The sequence below is a fragment of the Theropithecus gelada genome, chromosome 14, assembly GCF_003255815.1.
Source record: "Theropithecus gelada isolate Dixy chromosome 14, Tgel_1.0, whole genome shotgun sequence".
NCBI lineage: Eukaryota > Metazoa > Chordata > Mammalia > Primates > Cercopithecidae > Theropithecus > Theropithecus gelada.
In genome coordinates this window covers 63,950,248-63,968,940 of record NC_037682.1, presented here as the reverse complement: position 1 = coordinate 63,968,940, position 18,693 = coordinate 63,950,248, and the positions used below count along the sequence as shown (strand labels likewise).

The 18,693-nt window shown below is 48.8% G+C and overlaps 2 protein-coding genes and 1 pseudogene across 13 annotated transcripts; 1 reads left to right on the top strand and 2 right to left on the bottom strand.

The window, feature by feature from the left end:
• The first annotated feature begins 9,275 nt into the window (after window positions 1-9,275).
• Window positions 9,276-15,746, top strand: ANAPC15 (anaphase promoting complex subunit 15). Of its 12 annotated transcripts, none has more exons than XM_025356913.1 (6): window positions 9,276-9,405; window positions 10,555-10,639; window positions 10,765-10,894; window positions 11,448-11,507; window positions 11,826-11,963; window positions 14,461-15,746. In XM_025356913.1, the coding sequence occupies exons 3-6, from the start codon at window positions 10,775-10,777 to the stop codon at window positions 14,713-14,715; spliced, it is 573 nt and encodes a 190-aa protein (XP_025212698.1). In that variant the 5' UTR covers window positions 9,276-9,405; window positions 10,555-10,639; window positions 10,765-10,774; the 3' UTR covers window positions 14,716-15,746. The 12 variants fall into 12 exon arrangements, with proteins under 12 accessions (XP_025212698.1, XP_025212702.1, XP_025212701.1 ...); XM_025356917.1 differs by lacking the exon at window positions 14,461-15,746 and adding an exon at window positions 12,123-12,474; XM_025356916.1 differs by lacking the exon at window positions 14,461-15,746 and adding an exon at window positions 12,111-12,474.
• Window positions 13,142-17,157, bottom strand: LOC112606443 (transmembrane O-methyltransferase). Its single transcript, XM_025356929.1, has 4 exons — window positions 17,100-17,157; window positions 15,913-16,187; window positions 13,947-14,143; window positions 13,142-13,462 (listed from the first exon to the last, which is right to left on the bottom strand). The coding sequence occupies exons 2-4, from the start codon at window positions 16,169-16,171 to the stop codon at window positions 13,142-13,144; spliced, it is 777 nt and encodes a 258-aa protein (XP_025212714.1). The 5' UTR covers window positions 16,172-16,187; window positions 17,100-17,157.
• A 797-nt stretch (window positions 17,158-17,954) lies between these two features.
• LOC112607518 lies at window positions 17,955-18,042 on the bottom strand (annotated as a pseudogene).
• Window positions 18,043-18,693: the final 651 nt, after the last annotated feature.

Here is an 18,693-nt window from a genome sequence, read left to right as displayed (position 1 = left end):
GGGCGCGGTGGCTCAAGCCTGTAATCCCAGCACTTTGGGAGGCTGAGACGGGTGGATTACGAGGTCAGGAGATCGAGACCATCCTGGCTAACACGGTGAAACCCCGTCTCTACTAAAAAATACAAAAAACTGGCCAGGCGAGGTGGTGGGCACCTGTAGTCCCAGCTACTTGGGAGGCTGAGGCAGGAGAATGGCATAAACCCGGGAGGCAGAGCTTGCAGTGAGCTGAGATCCGGCCACTGCACTCCAGCCTGGGCCACAGAGCGAGACTCCGTCTTGAAAAAAAAAAAAAAAAAAGGAAGAAAATTCTGACACATGCAACAACAGCTTCATAGATGAACCTTGAAGACATTATGCTAAGTGAAATAAGCCAATTACAGAAAGAAAAATACTGTATGATTCTGTTTACATAAGGTACCTGGAGTAGTCAAAATTCAGAGAGACTAAGTAGAATGGTGGGTGCCAGGGGCTTGGGGAGGCTGGGTGGGGAGCTACTGTTTAATTACAGAGTTTCAGCTGGAAAAGATGAGAGTTCTGGGGAATGGATGTAGTGATGGTTACACACAATGTGAATGTACTTAATGCCACTGAATTGTACATTTTAAAATGGCTAAAATTGGCCAGGCGCGGTGGCTCACACCTGTAGTCCCGGCGCTTTGGGAGGCTGAGGTGGGCAGATCACCAGAGGTCAGGAATTTGAGACAAGCCCAACCAACATGGAGAAACCCCATCTCTACTAAAAATACAAAATTAGCCAGGCCATGGTGGCACATGCCTGTAGTAATCCCAGCTACTTGGGAAGCTGAGGTGGGAGAATCACTTGAACCCAGGAGGCAGAGGTTGTGGTGAGCCAAGATCGCGCCATTGCACTCCAGCCTGGGCAACAAGAGCAAAACTCAGTGTCCAAAGAAAAAAAAAGGCGAAAATTGTAAATTTTTTGTTATATGTATTTTACCGCACATTATATATATACACACACACATATATATAAAATACATGTATTTTATATATACATACATATATAAAATACATACATATATAAAATATATGTATTGTGTATGTATTAGGTGAGGTGCTATGAAAAAAAGAGAAGATGCTGTGGAAGAGTGCTCCTTGCACCAGAGCTAATCTGGTTTGGGGCTGCAGGGGGTACCTCTCTGAGACCAAAAGGGAAGGAGCTGACCCAGTAAAGAAGGAGGACAGCGTCCCAGGCAACGGAAGCATTGTGCAAAGGCCCTGAGGCAGAACATGTTTTAGTGGGTCTGAAGATCTGCAAAACTGTTGGGGTGTGGTTGGGGTGCAGAAAGCAAGAAGGAGGTTGGCTGTAGATGAGGGTGGACAGGCAGGCAGGGACAGATCTTGCCTGGCAAGGACTTCAACTCACAGGCTAAAAGCAATGGGAAACCAGGGAAAGGTTTTAGGCAGCCATGTATGGTTTGAAGTGTAGTGTGGTGGGAAGTTAGCCAGTTATTGCAGTAGCCCAGGCAATAGATGGCTCTGGACTGGAGTGGGGCGTGGAGATGGGGATATGTGGCACTGGGCTGGGAGTGATGGGGAGGTGTCAGAGAACCAGTTACCAAGTTTCCAGCTGCACTGCAGTAGGGGGAGGTTGACTGGAGGCTCCCCTGAACCCATTCTCCAAAATGGTGCCTAATCTACAAGTTTTTTTTTTTTAATTGTGGCAACATACATACAATAAAAATCATTTTAACAATTTTTACATGTCCAGTTCAGTACACTCACATCAAGTACATTCACATTGTTGTGAATCCATCCAGAACTCTTTTTTTTTTTTTTTTTTTTAAAGACAGGTTCTTGCTCTATCACCCAGGCTGGAGTGCAATGGCACCATTTTGTCTTACTGCAACCTCTACCTCCTGGGCTCAAACAATCCTCTCACCTCAGCCTCCCAAGTAGCTGGGACCACAGACACACACCACTATACCTGGCTAATTTTTGTATTTTTGGTAGAGATGGGGTTTCACCATGTTGCCCAGGCTAGTCTCAAACTCCTGCGCTCGAGTAATCCTCCCACCTCGGCCTCCCAAAATGGTGGGATTACAGGCGTGAGCCACCACGACCAGGCTCATCCAGAATGCTTTTCATCTTCCCCAGCTGAAAATGTATCCATTAAATACAATCCTCCCTCAACAGATATAGGGGATTGGTTCCAGGAGCCCCCCATACCCAAATCCACACATACTGACGTCCCACCCTTCATATATGTGGGTTTTGCATCCTCTGAAGACTGTATTTTTTATCTGTGATTGATTGAAAAAAATCCACATATTAGCGGACCCATGCAGTTCAAACCTGTGTTGTTCATGGGTCAACAGTAATAACTCTTTAAGCAGAAACAGGATACCCATAAAAACAAACAAACAAAAAAACCCAAAACAGTAATAACTCCCTACTCCCCAAGCTCCTGGCAACCACCATCCTACTTTCTGTCTCTGAATTTGACTTCTCCAGGAACCTCAGAAAAGTGAAATCCTACAGTATTTGTCCTTTCGTGACTGGCTTATTTCATTTAGTATAGTCTTTGAGGTTCATACATGTATTCGCAACAGTGTTTAGGATAAAATGTTGTAAAGGTTGCTAAAAGTATGATGTAAAGACTGAGAGGAAGCAGAGCAAAGTTAAGCCTGATAAATGTGGTCAAAGTTTCTCCACACCAGCCAAGAAGCGGGCCTTACCACGCCACCCCGCAGCACACACCTGAAGCTTCATTTCTCCCCAGCCCCCACTTAGGGCCAGCTGATGTTCCTGGGTCTCCCTGCCTGTGTCTGCCTGAGCGTGTATGACTGTGGTTCATTGTCCATCGGGGTGGGAGGATATATGTGTGTGCCTGTGCATTTGTTTTCTGTTGGTGCCATAACAAACTACCACAAACTAAGTGGCTTAAAACAACACTAATTAATTAATTAATTGATTGATTGATTTTTGAGACAAGGTCTCGCTCTGTTGCCCAGGCTGGTCCCAAACTCCTCAGCTCAAGCGATCCTCCTGAAGCAGGGGAAGAGGAAAAATATAGCAGGAGAATAGTAAAGGGAATTAAAAGTTGGATCAAGGGCAGAATGAGTAAAAGCAGGGAACGGAAGCAAGCTGAAGGGGCAGGTGAGCAAGAAGCGAGATAAGAAGCAGAACAGCCAAAACAAAAGTGAGAAAGAAGCCCCCATGTGGCCTAAATCTGGACCAAACCTGTCAGGGGCAGCTCCTTAGAGATGGGCATGCACATTAAAGAGAAAAAGTATCCTTAAAATGACCCTGTATGGTAATTAGCTCATTGAAGCTCGTGCATATGGACTGCAAATCATGCATGTACTTAAAATTATGGGATGCAGGTGACACACAAGGGCCAAAGTAACTAAGCAACATATCTATCAATAAAAAAGGCAGACACTGGCTAGAGATTAGGAAGCTTTGGGAAGAGAAGAAACACACACACACATACACACACACACAAAAAGACCCAGAGTACACCAAACTAATGTTGATCTCATCTGCCAGAGGTCAGTCCACTCTCCCTCCGAGACTGTAATACCGTGCTTAATAAGCTTTTGCCGCTTTGCTTTGCTATCTGTGTGTGTCTAGTCCAGTTCTTTGTTCAGGACAACAAGAGCCTAAAGCTACTGGGCACTATCCAGTAACACGCCTACCACAGCCTCCCAAGTAGCTGGGACTACAAGAATGTGCCACTGTGCCCAGCAAAAAACACAAGCTTATTAACTTACAGTTCTGTAGGTTACAAGTATAACATAGGTCTCAATTTAGGGTATCAGGGGCCGGGTGTAGTGGCTCATGCCTGTAATCCCAGCACTTTGGGAGGCGGAGGCAGGCGGATCACCTGAGACCAGCCTGACCAACACGGCGAAACCCCATCTCTACTGAAAATACAAAAATTAGCCAGGTGTGGTGGTGGGCGCCTGTAATCCCAATTACTCAGGAGGCTGAGGCAAGAGAATCACTTGAACCTGGGAGGCAGAGGTTGCAGTGAGCCGAGATCCCACCATTGCACTCCAGCCTGGGGGACAGAGCAAGACTCTGTCTCAAAAAAATTAAAAAAAATTTTTAAAAATTAAGATGTCAGCAGGTCTTTGTTCCTTTCTGGAGGCTCTAGGGAAGAATCCATTTCCTTGCCCTTTTCAGCTTCTAGAGGCTGCCAGTGTTCCTTGGCTCATGGCCCCTTCCTCCATCTTCAAAGTCAGCAGTGTAGTATCTCTCTGACGCTTCTTCCTTGTCTAGTCGATCTGATTTTAAGGATTCATGTAAATAGATTGGACCCACCTGGATAATCACCCCATGTGAAAGTCCTTAACCTTAATCACATCTGCAAAGTCCCTTTTGCCAGGTAAGATAGACACCATAGGAATAGGACATGGGTCTCTCTGGGGAGCCTTCATTCTGCATAAAAGTGAGGGTGTGTGTGTATTTATGTAGGTCTGTGTCTACCACCTCTGCATAAAAGTGAGGGGGTGTGTGTGTGCAGGTCTGTGTCTCCTCAGCCTTTGCCTCCAATGCAGAGGGCCCCTCTTCAAACTTTGTGTCTATTTTGCTATAGTCAGAATGTGGAAACCTTAGCCCATTAAACCTTAGTGAGAAAATCTTACCATATATTTGTGGTAAGCAAATACATGCAAAACCACCATGCAAATAGGGACCTGGCTGGAGCCCCTCTCCTGGGGCTGGCTTTCTAGGGAACTGGAAGATAATTGACAGAGATCCCTTCCAACGCATCTATCCATCCCAAACTCAGAATCAGGTCCAGAGAGGCCACAATGATGGGAAATAAATGAGGTGTTGAGTGACCACGAGGCAGAACAAGCCTTATACCCCACGCTAAGGGCTAAGGTGCACTCCCTTAGCTAGCCCACCCAGTGGAGCTCTCCAGCCCCTCCCACCCAACCACACACCATGCTCTCCTGCCTGGGCATTCTCCTCATTCCCTCCCACCACAGCCCCTGCCTAAGGAGGCCCCTCCCACCTGGGAGGCTTCCCCTTTCCTCCTCTCTGACTCGAACTCTGAAGCATCCTTCAAGACCCAGCTGAAGTCTCCCCTGCTCAAGGAAGACTTTCTCAGCATGTCCCTGTCCTCCTCCAAGGGTGTACCTTGTCCTTTGAGCACAGGGTACTGTCTCCTGGTCCTGTTTCTTTCGTAGTGCCCATCACCAAGATGGCCACACAACAGGCCCTCGGTCAATGTCATGTCCTGGGCACACTACACCCTTTCAGGCCTCTGCACTTCTGCACATGCTGTCTGCTCTTGACTAGAAAATTCTTTCCTAACTCCTCTTGCAAGGTCTCATCTCCTGAGGAGCCTTCTCCACCTCCCCTCCCACACTGCTCTTCTCTTTTTAACATTACCACTTTTCTCTTTTTAGAACCTATCCCTGTTATACCATTCTTCATGTGAACTATAATTCCATTAGACCCAAGGAAACAAATCCATCTTATATAAACATTTGTTGAGTGACTACTCTTCTAGACACTGTGCAAGGTGCCAGGGAAATAGACATGAATCACACAGAGATCTGGCCTAAAGGGCCTAATGACTTGTGTTAGTCTGGTACCCACACCATACTGGGTAGTTGAAGAGGACTAGGACACAAATCGGATTCCTCTGTGAGTCCCCATCGGCAAGCACATACCAGCCCATAAGGAAGATTTGTGGAACAATGCAAGATTTTGACATTCTTGAGTTGTAGCTTCACCTCAGACAAGCTGCTTTACTTTCCTGAGCCTCAGGTTCCTCATCTGCTAAATGAAGGCAGAATTCCCAGGGGTGGGCTAAGGATAAGTGGAGACTATGAGTGGGAAAACCCTCTGGAGACCAATCATCCCTCCGTATGTATGAAAGGTAGTGACTGTGACTGTGACATTCTCCTCTGTCCCCTACCAGGGTCAGCCATGCTCCTCAAGGCTTATGGAAGGAATGAGTAAGCAGCTCTCACTAGCACTGAATTCATACCACTCAAATCTGGCCCTTCCTGGATCCTAGAGAATTCTCTGCATAGAGTCATGGTTTCCATCTTCAGCCTCTGGGCTCTGGATTTATTGATTTCTGTTGAGAAATCTCCATCCTACCCCTGCTTTCCATTCCTAGGCCCTGGTTTGTATAAATCACAAATAAGCCAAATGTAAAAATCTAAGAATGGGAAGGGTTAGGCTAGGGGAATCCCTTCCAGGGACTCACATCAGAGCTGGCGACGTGGTTAGGCTATTATGTTAGAGAACATGGGAGCTTGTGAATGGGGAGACATTTACCTGGGGTCCCCAGCAAGTCAGCAATAAGAGAAAGGTGAGACCCAAGATGCCCGGATCCCATCCCATCCACTCCATATAGGGCCACCAAAGACCTTCCCTATCTGGGTCCCCTATCATTCTTTCTCATCTCTCTCCACCCCACACATCCAGTTCTGCCCAGATTCTCAATGTTCTCCAAACATGCCCTTGAATGAAAGATGCCTCTTTGTGCACCCTCTTTTCCCACTTATCTACCAGTGGGCTTAACTCCTACTCATCCCTCAAGGCCCACTCAAATGTTTTCTTTTCTGGAACAAAAGCCTAAATTTAGTTTGTCCAGAACCCATTCATCTCCCCTCCTCTGTGTTCTCATGTATTCTCTATATACATTGATTTTAACAATTATTACCCTCCTCTATAATTGTCTATAATTGTCTTAGTACTCACTATATTTTTCTCTAGGGCAGGAATTATTTCTGCTTCTCCTCTGTCCCCAGGGCCTAGAAAGGTGTCTGGCACTCAGTTGGTACTCAGTAAATGTCACCAGCTAACCCGTCATCATGACTTACTGAGCCTGGCTGATGACCTTCAAAATAAACTCTGTTACTAGGTAATTTCCAGCAGGCGGAGTTATCGGGAAGGACAGGGCAAATGGTACCTGACGTAGGAATCCTGTAAGAAAAAGATGCCGGAGGAGAAACTGATGGAGACACAGGTCACAGGAGGAAGATGAGGAATCCAGGAGAAGGTCATGCTGGGCCCTGGGGACATAGTAACCATTCAGTCCCTGCCCTCAAGGAGCTCATGGTCTGCTGGGGAAATAAACAGAAGCACAATTTTGTATGGAATGAGGCTGTAGTAGACCATTTTCTCCTCCTAATACCCTTTCTTTGCATGGCTTCCAAGATACCATCAACTCACCCAGCTTTCTACTTATCTTTTTGGTCTTCCTTCTCCATCTGGTTTGTTGCTTTTCCTAGTTTCCTCAAATTCGGAATATTGGAGGACACTATTTTCCATCTACACTCACTCCCTTGGTGATCTCATCCAGTCTCATGACTTCAAACACCATCTATGTGCCAATGACTCCCAAATCCAGCCCAGATCTCTGCCCTGACCTACAGATTTGTATGCCTCCCTGCCGCCTCAACATCTCTACTCTAATGGGCATCTCAGACTCAACACACTCAAACCTGAGCTCCCCATCAAAAAAAAAAAAGAAATCCCTCCCTCATCACCTCCCCAGTCTTTCCCATCTCAAAACAGTTGCAACGCCAATCTTCTAGTTGTTCAGCCCAAAAATCGTGGCTCCTTTCTTATTCTGGCATTCTACATCTGTTAGCAAACCTTGTAGTCTCTACCATTTAAATAAATTTAGAATTCAACCACTTCTCATCCACTACCTCTAGATTATCATAATAGGCTCCCAACTGGTCTCCCTGCTTCTGCCATTGTTTCCCCTATGCCCAGTCTATTTTTTATAGAACAGCCAGAGTAACTCAGTTAAAATGTAAATCAGATTGTGTGGACCCTGTGCTCACAACCCTCCACTGACTCCCTAACTCCTCATGTCCTACCTATTACTCGCCCTAGAGAACACTATGCCCAAGCCATTCTAGGCCCTCTGCACTTCCATTCTCTCTCACTGAAATGCTCTTCCACAAATATCAGAAGGCTCTCTGCTTCTTCAGACCTTTACTCAAAAGTCACCTTCCCAGTGACTTTGGCCCCCCAATCAAAAACAAAACACCTCCCCTGCAAATATTTTATTCCAACTTCTCAGATTTTTCTCCTCAGTATTTACTGCAATCTTAAAACTACATATTTTATTTATCTATCTTCTTCATTGTTTACCTCTCTCATAATGAAGGCTGTACGAAAAGAGGGACTTTTTTGGTCTGTTTTGTTTACTGCTGTATACCCACTACTAAGAATAGTGACGGACATATACTAAGGCACTCAATAGGTATTTGTTGAATAAATGAAAAAGGTAGTCATTTCCAAGAGGCAAAGTGTACTCTTTAATGAAAAACTATAACAAACGGTGCTATTTGGCAATATAATCACATTCAATATGCACAGTACATGATCTCTTGAACAATTCTTATCCAATCTTCACATCAGCCCAGGATAGAAGGAAGGCTGGGCAGAGATTATGATGCTGGTTGACAAAGAAGCTGAGTTCAGAGAGCAAAAGGACTCGCCAAAACTCACACATCTGTCCAGGACAGTACTGGAAATGTGGACGACTGCTGTCCCTGGAAGAGCCTGGTAAGTGATGGAGCTTAATAGGAATTGGGTTTGAAGGACCTCTGTTTCCAGAAAGCATGAGTATCTCTAAAGGGGAAGCTGAGTCAGAGGTTACTGGAACTGAGGCGTCAGCGAAGGAATGGGAGAGGTTACAAGGTTGACCTCTAAGGGGACTTGGCCCAGGTCTGAGGAGGGCAGCAGATTCCCCAAGCAACAGAATGCTGTGCCTGAGGCTGACTAGTCATTCAAGTCTGTACATAATCTCCAATGTCAGAATTCAACAGACAACCTTAAGAGAGATCACTGAGTCTACTGCATGTCTGTAGGGTTTGGCTTCCCTGGACTGTGAGGTCTTCCAGGGAAGCCACCATTTTCATAGATGTATCCCCAGTTTCTAGTAAGGCCTGGAATATAGTAATATAGGAACTCAAATATTTTTGTTCAGAGCAAAAATAAAAAAGAATGAATGTGCTCAAACGGGAAACTGAAGCTGAGAGAGCACAGACAGGAGGGACATAACATTAACCAGCAATTCTGGAGTAGTAACAGATTAGTTTTCTGGGATGCAGCAGGACAAACGGCCCTCGCACTAAGAGGTTGCTGTCAACTATTCTTCAGAAGGGGTTAACAAGCAAATGGTGCCTGGGAACAAAGCGGCAGGGGTTAAACGTAGCCGTAGTAGTGGGGCCAGGATGGAGAGGCCGATTGGCTGAGCCTCGAGGCGGGTCACACTTCCTTCCCTAACACTGTGACTAAGGTATGCAACGTCACATCCGGTTTAGTGGGCGGGAGCAGGGAACAAAAGGAGACGAAGGACGCATGCGTTTGGTGAGTCCCGGATTCTGGTGGGTTCTTCCGCTCAGGCTGAGTGAAGCGCTTCCGGGTCGCCGCCGGCTGCAGCTTCCCGGCGCGGTAAGTACAGAGACAAGGCTGCCGTCGTCTCCTTGCCCCTTCATTCCTTCTCCCACAGAAACCCATTTCCTTTGACCCGACTGCCCAGGAGCTCCATATTGAGAGTCCTTAACCCTTAAAGAGCTCCAGTTCATTGGCCGCTTCCTCGAGACTAAGCCCCACCCCTCACACAAGGTCCGTCATTCATTGGTGTCACTTCCTGTCACCCAGCATTTCTTTCAGTTAATTGGCCCTACCCAGGCCCCGCTTTTTTCGCGTTTAGCAACCCTATAAGGCCAAATTTCTGTCTTGAGTCCCGCCCTACTTTCTTTCTGTTGGTCAACTGCATGGTCATTACCGTAATGAGTAAAGAATGGGCGGTGGCTTTGCGACGGTGGGTTGGGCTTTCCGAGCTGAGATCTCTGGCCTGTCAGTACTTCTTGGACATGAGGGTGTTTTCTCTCGTACCTAATTACGCAGGTTGGGAATCTGAGATACAGGGAAGGGCAGCAGCTGGCCCTGGGTCGGTCAGATAAATTAGGACAGAAGCAGGACCAGCATCAATTCTTTTCTCCTGCTCATCCCTTTCACGGAGGAGTTCTAAGCCCCGACTCACTGTATGACCTAAAGCCAGTCTCTGCCTGTCGCTGGGCCTCAGTTTGCCTGTCCGCAGTTTAATAAAGATTATCTAGCACTCCTGGTCGGCTCCCTCAGCCGCTCAAAGCTGACTGTACCCTTATAATGTTAGTTCATCCATTCAGTCTTACATCTACTTATTTATCCACTTATTCATGCCTCCTAGAATGTCTTACTAAGCCCTGCTTGCATATGCTACAATCCCCCCACCCCAACATTTGGCTGTGATTCATGAGCGGTCGTTAGTGTCCTAAATTTCTGACACTGGGTGGGTGTGGCATGGGCCATCATAAAGGTGCAAAAAGCAGGTTTTAGTGTATGGAGGAGGTAGGGATAATTTCAGTAGAACCCTGCTACCTCTAATTTTGTATAATTTCATAATGCCAGTCTGCATTCTGGATTCCTATTCCTACACTTTACTCCTATTCCCTTCCCTCCTTGAACAACCTGCAAACAGCTTTATTTATCCATTATTTACTTAATTATCAGAATAACTTTGACGGTGGTATAATTGTTATTATCCCCATTTTACAGATGAAGACATTGAGGCCCAGAGAGGTTAAGTGACTCAGCCAAGGTCAAACAGCTAGTAAGTGTCGGAGCCAGGACTCAAAGCCAGGTCTATCTGATTCCTAGTGGGAGGGGCTGCTTTCCTGCTGTCTTCCACCCTATACCTAAATCAAATTACAACCAAATTAAAAACGAAAACTAAGCAAAACACATTCACTTGACCCTTTCCCTCAGTCCAGGAGCCATGTCCACTTTGTTCCCCTCACTCTTCCCTCGTGTGACTGAGACACTGTGGTTTAATCTGGATCGACCCTGTGTGGAAGAGACAGAGCTGCAGCAGCAGGAACAGCAGCATCAGGCCTGGGTGAGTGAGCAGCTAGCACAGCACAGACAGAGACCCCAGCACAGACAGAGACCCCCTTCAGTGGGCCATGACCCAGCCTTATTCTGGAAATCTGCCCAGGAAGAGCTTTTTGCCCTCAGCTGGGAATAATCAGGCTGGGAGCCAGGGAGCCAAGGTTCTCATCTTTTCATACCCTAATTTACAGGGGTACCATGTGACTTCTGGGCCAGATTAGAGCCCAGGCTGCTGACACTCAGCCCAAGCTCTTTTCCCTAAAGCACAGGAAATAATTTTGACTATTGAGGATCTAGCAGATGACGCTTTCTAGGCTGGTAAGTCTCTCACTTCATCCTCACCATAATTATATGAAAAAACCAAGGCTCAGAGAGTTTAAGTATTTAGATCAAGTTCATAAATGGCAGATGACAAGAAAGGGATTGAATCTCCCTGAGAACTGGGAGGAGGCTTCTCCCCCACACGTGTGGCTCGTCTTCTGGGCAGAATGGGCCAGTCCCATGCCCCTGACCTGCCCTACTTGGGCTCTGGCCTTTTTCGTCTGTGCCTTTGCCCACAGCTCCAAAGCATCGCAGAGAAAGACAACAACCTGGTTCCTATTGGCAAGCCAGCCTCAGAGGTGAGTGGCTCTAGCAGGTGGGGCCTGTGTGGGGGCCACAGTGGACCGAGGCTCTGCTCTAATTCTGAATGTCCTGCCTCTCACCCAGAGCAGTTGTGGTTCTCAGATCTGGGTGAAGGGCAAAAACGAGAGATAGAAGGGGTGGGCATTGGGCCTAGCATTAAGGTCCTGCAGAACATGCACCAGCCTGCTAGACTCAAGGAGGGAGGGTTGGGGTGGGGGGTCATTCATTGGCCCTAGAGAGAGGTTCAAGTGGGTCAGTTCTTGAACTGATCCACGCAGGCCTGTAGGGCTTACAGGCTCTGTCCTGCCCACCAGCACTATGATGACGAGGAAGAAGAGGATGATGAAGACGATGAGGATAGTGAAGAGGACTCAGAGGATGATGAGGACATGCAGGACATGGACGAGATGAATGACTACAATGAGTCGCCTGATGACGGAGAGGTCAATGAGGTAGGCAGGGGGTATGGGGGAGGGCCTCTCTTCCTGGGCCCCTGCTTCTGACCCAGTTGATGGCCAAAGGGTACAGAAACCCTGGATCCAGCCAGGGACAGGATCTGGGGCTGAGGCTGGCTGAGGCCCCTCCCCACCCACACCCAGCCTCCTCTCCAGGTGGACATGGAAGGCAACGAACAGGATCAGGACCAGTGGATGATCTAGGTAGACAAGGCAGGGTGGCCTCAGAGAGATTCCAGGCCAGCCCAAACTACCCTGCATCCCAACCCCCAACCCCTGCCCACAGAACCAGCTGATGGCCCCAGTGCCTGAAAGTGCCCTTGGGCACCTCCTCAGCTGCTGCCAGGATCTGGTCTCCTTGGCCCCTCCCAGGCCATCGATCTGCACTTGAAATCCCCAGGGCCTGAGCCCCACTCCACCTTCCTGGCCAGTACCTCACCCCTTGATTGGCAGGTCTGGTCTCTTTCTAAGTTTCTTTAATAAAGACAAAGGAGTGATTTTCCCCCCATGTCTATTCCCTCTTTGTTGGTGGGGCCCAGAGGAGTCTAGCATCTTCTTTTGGGCTTTGGGGAGAGGGCACTCAACGGACATCAGCCACACCTAATTGGCTAAGTGGGCCAGGGTTAGGGAAGGCCAGGGCATGCCTGGCCCTGGGTCCAGGGTTCTGTGCCATTTTCTCTGGCCCAGCTTGCATCCAGCTATTCCTGCAGGGCCTCTAACTCACTGTCTGCCACTTCCTCTGATCCCACCCTGAATGGCATGGGCTGAGGATGGGAGGCTTTCTGAGGCCGAGAACTGGGAGGTCCCTGGAGCTCTCCCATCCAGCTTCCTTCATGTTAAGAGAGAAGATTAAATCTCAGAGCAAGGCAGGGATTCCCTTGGAGTCACTCAGCAAATCAGTGACAGAGATGGGTCAGGAGCTCAGCAAGAATGCTGTCAGTCCATGGTTCTCCCTGGAAAGAGGGGGCCTAGTGAGACCAAGCAGCCTGATAGAACTTGACACTTGAGGTCAGTGTAGAGGCTGAAAGGGGTCAGAGGTGGGAAGAGAGACTCCCTAGCCCTGAGCCCAGCATGTGTCAAGGCCCCAAACAGGAAAGGGAGCAGATTCTGAGGTCCCTGCTTGGGTGGGGGTGGGGGTGGGTGTGGGCATCAGTAAGTACCCCTGGGCCTGGACCTCAGCCTGGTCCAGCATAGGTGAGCTGAGCTATGCCATCCTTGATAGCAGGGAAGTCTGGAAGGCCAGTGTGGTAGAGGCGGCAACGGTAGCGGCCACAGCTCTTAGCATACTGCAAGAAGCGGGGTGCACCAGGGAAGAGCACATGGTCAGCCAGCACAGTGCCACCTGCTGGCAGTAGGGCATGGGCCTCCAGCAGCTGCAGGTCCCTCAGGTAACATCGTGGCCGGTGTATCAGGAGCACCAGGTCTGCCCGACTCAGCTGATACTGGGTGCGTAGGCACGGGATCACCTCCTCTGAGCTGCCCACGATGAGCTCCACCTGTGAGGATAGGGGGAGCTGGAGGTGAGGGTGGGGGGAATTGTTCTCCCAGTGAAGACCCCACCAGGATCTGGCTTACTTCATGCCAGGTCCTGGCTTAGCTCCCCATGAGTGTTCTCACATTTCCTCTGACCTCAGAACCTAAGAAGTCAGGATCAGTATTGTGATTTCCATTCTGCCTGTGAAGAAGCTGAGGTTCAGAGGATGCATGCTTTGCTAAAGGTCACATAGCTAACAAGAGGCAGAGTAAGAGCTGGACCCAAATTTGCTGGGTTCCAGAGGCCTTCCTCTTAGCTGTTTCTTTTGTCATCCGGCAGAAAATAATGTGCAGATGACTTGGGACACGAGGACACATCATCCAGCATCACAGTCCCCAGAGTGGAGGTGCTTCCTTCTCCTTAGATGGGAGTCCCTCACAAGGGATGTCTGGCTAGGCCAAGGCCTGGGGTGACAGAAATCTGGGTTGGGGAGATGGGAGACTGACCATGTGCTCATCAAAGCCGGCCAGGCGGATGAGTTTTTCAGCCACTGCTGCTGTGCGTGGGTCCCGCTCCACAGTAAGAAGGCGACCCCCAGGGGGCAGGGCTTGGGCAATAAGCAGGGTAGAGTATCCACAGTACGTTCCCAATTCCAGCACACAGGCAGGGGCCTTCTCCTCCACCAGCCGCATCAGGATCTGACCTATGTGGGGAGATGGCTGTTGCAGAAGACATGGGAGACGAATGCAGGGCCCCTGATAGAAAGATATCTCAAATGCTCACCTGCCTCACTGCAGCTCCCAACCAGTTGGGGTCTCATCTGTCTCCTGTACCATAGCCCCAACTGCCCTCCTGGTCCCCGTCTCCTACAGTGTAGTCTTCACACCAGCCCTGGAATCTTTCCAACCAATCTGACCTTATTACTCCTTGGCTCCTGTGAGCTGAAGGCCTTTGGGATTGAACTTGGGATCCTCAGCCTGGCATTCAGGACCTTGGACCTGATCCTATTCTACCTCCCAGGTTCATCTCTCAGTACTTCCCACCTATGGCCTGTATCACAGCCATCCCAAACAACTGTACCCAGAATCCATCATGCTGTCTCATTCCTTCATGCCACATGTGTATATGTGGCTGGCTTTGCCATTCCCACCCCCATCTCCATCTGCCTGGCCAACTCAAAACTTCCAGATTCAGTTCAGATGTTGCTCTTTCTCCATGAGGTCCCAGGCAGAAACAACCACCCTATCTTTGAGATTTATGAAAGGTCTCTGTTAGAATTTGTAGTTTCATTCCCCTTTTATTGCTCATTGAATATATTTCTGATCTTGGAATTGGACGAACTTCTATTTATTTATTTATTTATTTATTTATTTATTTATTTATGAGACCAGGTCTTGCTGTGTTGCCCAGGCTGGAGTGCAGTAGCGTGATCATGGCTCACTGCAGCCTTGACCACCCAGGCTCAGGCAATCCTCCCACCTCAGCCTGCCTAGTAGCTGGAACCACAGTTACTCACCACCACACCCGGCTAATTTTTAATTTTTTTGTACAAACAGGGGTCTCGCTTTGTTGCCCAGGCTAGTCTCGAACTCCTGGGCTCAAGTGATCCTCCTGCCTCGGTCTCCCAAAGTGCTGGGATTACAGGCACGAGCCACCAGTGCCTCAGCCAGTGAGCCACCAGAAATTCAGCCAGTGAATTTCTGAATTTCTTTCCTTTTTTTTTTTTTTTTTTTTTTTTGAGACAGGGTCTTGCTCTGTCACCCATGCTGGAGAGTGCAGTGGCACAATCACGGCTCACTGCAGTCTCAGCCTCCTGGGCTCAAGCAGTCCTCCCACCTCAGCCTCCAAAGTAGCTGGGACCACAGGTGTGTGCCACCATGCCCAGGTAATTTTTGCATTTTTTGTAGAGATGGGTTTTTGCCATGTTGCCCAAGCCGGTCTCAAACTCCTGAGCTCAGGCAGTCTGCCCACTTTGGCCTCTCAAAGTGCTGGGATTACAGGCGCGAACCACCACACAGCCGAATTTCTTAAATAAGACCCTAAAAGCATTTATGCTGGGATTGAGATAAATCCAGGCAGACAGCTACCCTAAATGGTATGTGGAAGCCTCCATGGTGGAGAAGAAAGATGTGGAGACAGATAATTACAAAGCTATGGGTTATCTGCTGAGATGGTTATTCCACTGTGTATTATGCTTCCTTTGAGGCCAGCATTTATGGCTAGTTCATCTCTGTGGCCTCTACCCCCTCTCCCTGGCACCTAGCACATTCCTAATACAAAAGAGGTGGCAATAAATGTTTGCTGAATAAATGACTTAGTCCAAGCTCCCCTTTTCCAGATGAGAAAAAAAAAGAGGCCCTAAAAGAGGATCAAGAACCTGCCCTATTCACCCAGTAAAGCAGCAACAGATCCCAAATATTCCTTCACTGCCTTGGGGGTACTTCTTGGAGCAGAAGGCTAGGGAACACTGACCTTTGACAGGCCCCATATGGCTCAAGTACTCGCAGTGGCTGCTCCAGTGGTCCAGGGTGGTGAGGATGTGACCGGGGTCACCGGGCAGGGCATGGGTGAGCACGTAGCTGAAGGCCCGCTCCTCGATCCGCAGCCCTGACAGGCAGTCTCGGAGGCTTCGCAGCAAGACTGTGCCCACCAGCAATCGGAAGTAGTGCCGGTACCGCACCAGCAATGTTACCACCAGTGGCAGGAAGGCCAGTGCAATGGCAGGGGACATGGTCCCTACCTGGGTCCTGGGGTGGAGGGAGGGAAACCCACACCCACAATTTAACTATTTGTGTAGCCTTTGCCAGTAGCAATTATCCTTATGTTTTACAAACCATGGCTCAGAAAGGCTAAGGCTTTTGTCCAGAGTCACACAGCAGAACTGGGATTTGAATCCAGGTTAGTATGATTCCAAGCCTGTGTACTTTCAAGGACTCCATACTGTCTACTTTCAGCACCCAGCCCCAAATCACCTCTTCCCAGTCCCAACCCCTGGTTCCATCTTCACATTGTTCCCCTGACTTGTTTCTCTTTATCCCTGAAGTCACCCCTTCTTCAGGACCCCTTTCACTAGTTCCCCTCTGGGATATCTTCCCCCACCCCTACCCTCTGCCTGCTTGGACTCCTCTGACCACTGCTGTGTAGCAAAAGAGCATAGGTTTGCAGTCAAAAGCACCTTCACCATCACTGTGCCCTGCCTCAGTAAAAGGCAATCAAAATACTCCATAGGGTGTTAGGGTGAGATGTCCTCTTTCCCATCCCAGGACCCTCCCTCTGCCTGCTCTTCCCTACGGATAGGAGGAGTCTTTGATTCTGTAATAATTCTCCAGCCCTATCTCCTCTCCGCTGTATTCCCTTCTTCTCCTGTTCTGTCTTAGAATTCCCTTCACAAATGTGTACATACACATAACACACAGCACACATATTCCCTCTACTCAGCTCTTCTCTCCAGAGGCCTATGGGGAATGGGCCTCTCCTCCCATGTCCTGGGCCATTCTCTTCCTCATCCAGATCTGACCTCCTTGCAGGCCTTCTTGCAAGGCCCCTGGTGGTGGCGGGGAGTAAAAATGAAAGAGTGTATGGATGGGTGTGAATAGATGAGTGATGCGGTGGGCTTGAATTGGTGTGCTTGGGAACCCACAATCCAGGGCCCTGCTTACCTGGGCTGGAGGCTCCTGCTTAGGCAAGACCAGAGCACAGGACAGGTTGAGGGAGTCCAGGGCCTGCTGTGGGGGATAACTCTGAGCAGGAGGCTGGACTGGCTTTCAATTATTCATGCTGAGGTGGCTGCTGTCACCTGAGACCTGCAGTTCAAGTTACCAGCCCCAGGGATGAGCTTAAGCTGCCTCCTACCCTTCAGGAACCTCAAAAGATTTACAGAACCTCAGGGTCTTGATTTGAGGGGTTATAAGAGGTACGAGATCTGGCGACTTCTGCGATCCCTTGGATCAGGAGATGGGGCATGGGGTGAGCCAAGGTGATGGGGTGACTGTAATGTACTCATTGATACGCAAGTTTTTTGTAAGCAAGGCCATGCCTTGGGCCACAGGTAAGAGTCAGAACCTGTCATTGTGCTCTAGGAACTCCCAAGTTTGGTAGGTGAGACTGACCCAGGAACATAGAATATAGTGTGATCACTATTGGATGTTCCACGACTACAGGGACTTTGGCTGTTTTGTGAACTGATGCATATCCAGATATAACAGTGTGTGGCACATAGTAGACGCTCAGCAAATATTTGTTAATAAATGCATGAATTAACACTGGATGAGGATTAAGCATAGAGAGCTGGACATGTCCAGAGAATGGGGTCAGAGAAGGTAATCAGGAGGACATTGTACTGAGTCTCGAAGACAGTAGGCAGACCAGGCTGCATGTGCAAAGTCCAGTAGATCAATCAGGAAACATCATTTCTCTACCTCCAGTGAAACAGATTGCTCACCCCTCCACCCCCTCACCCCTCACCTCAGAACATGCAGTGGGAGAGAGGTGTCAGGCTCTGCGTGACTTTGATATGTCAGATGGGTAATGTGCCAAAACAAGATTTGAGGGTGGGCGCATTTCACACACGCGGAATCACACGCGCATGAACAACAAATGGATCACTATACAATTTTGGACGGACTTGGACCTGTGTTCAGGGCCCAAGGGAAGACATGGGGGAGGAGGGGCGTTTAGGAAAAGAGAACTGATGGTCAGCTTTGTGCGTTAGATTTACTATGGGTCCTGTAAAAAAAAAAGGCAGAATTAAAGATAAAAGCCTGAAGGCAGAGAGGTCAGTGAGGTGATTTCTATCTCCTCCACCAGGATTTATCTCCGCTCCGCGTCAGCATGTGAAGGTAGTATAAGGTCCCTTCTTCCTGTAAGTCGCAGATCCCCAGCCCAGGTGCAGAATACACCCTCCGTGTATTCACCCCCAGCCCAGCTGGGCGATACACCCTCTGTTCCCCTACTGGGTACCGGTCATCTGGATCCTCTGTGTGTGCACCCAGGCTGTACGATCTAGGAGCGTCAGGCCTGGATCCCACTCGCCCCTCGCATGGCATTTAGAAGAGTATATCACGAGCATACAAGGGCATTTGGTACGAGTTCGCTCAATGGCCCAGAGAAGTGGCCTAGTGGCCACGAGAACGCATAACACAATTCACGACGGCCACTACTGCCAGGTTAGAGACTGGAAAGATGAAGTCATGTGATCCGCCCCTCCCTTTCCTCGCTTCACTTGCCTGCGTGTCCGGTTACGCCTTCCCATTG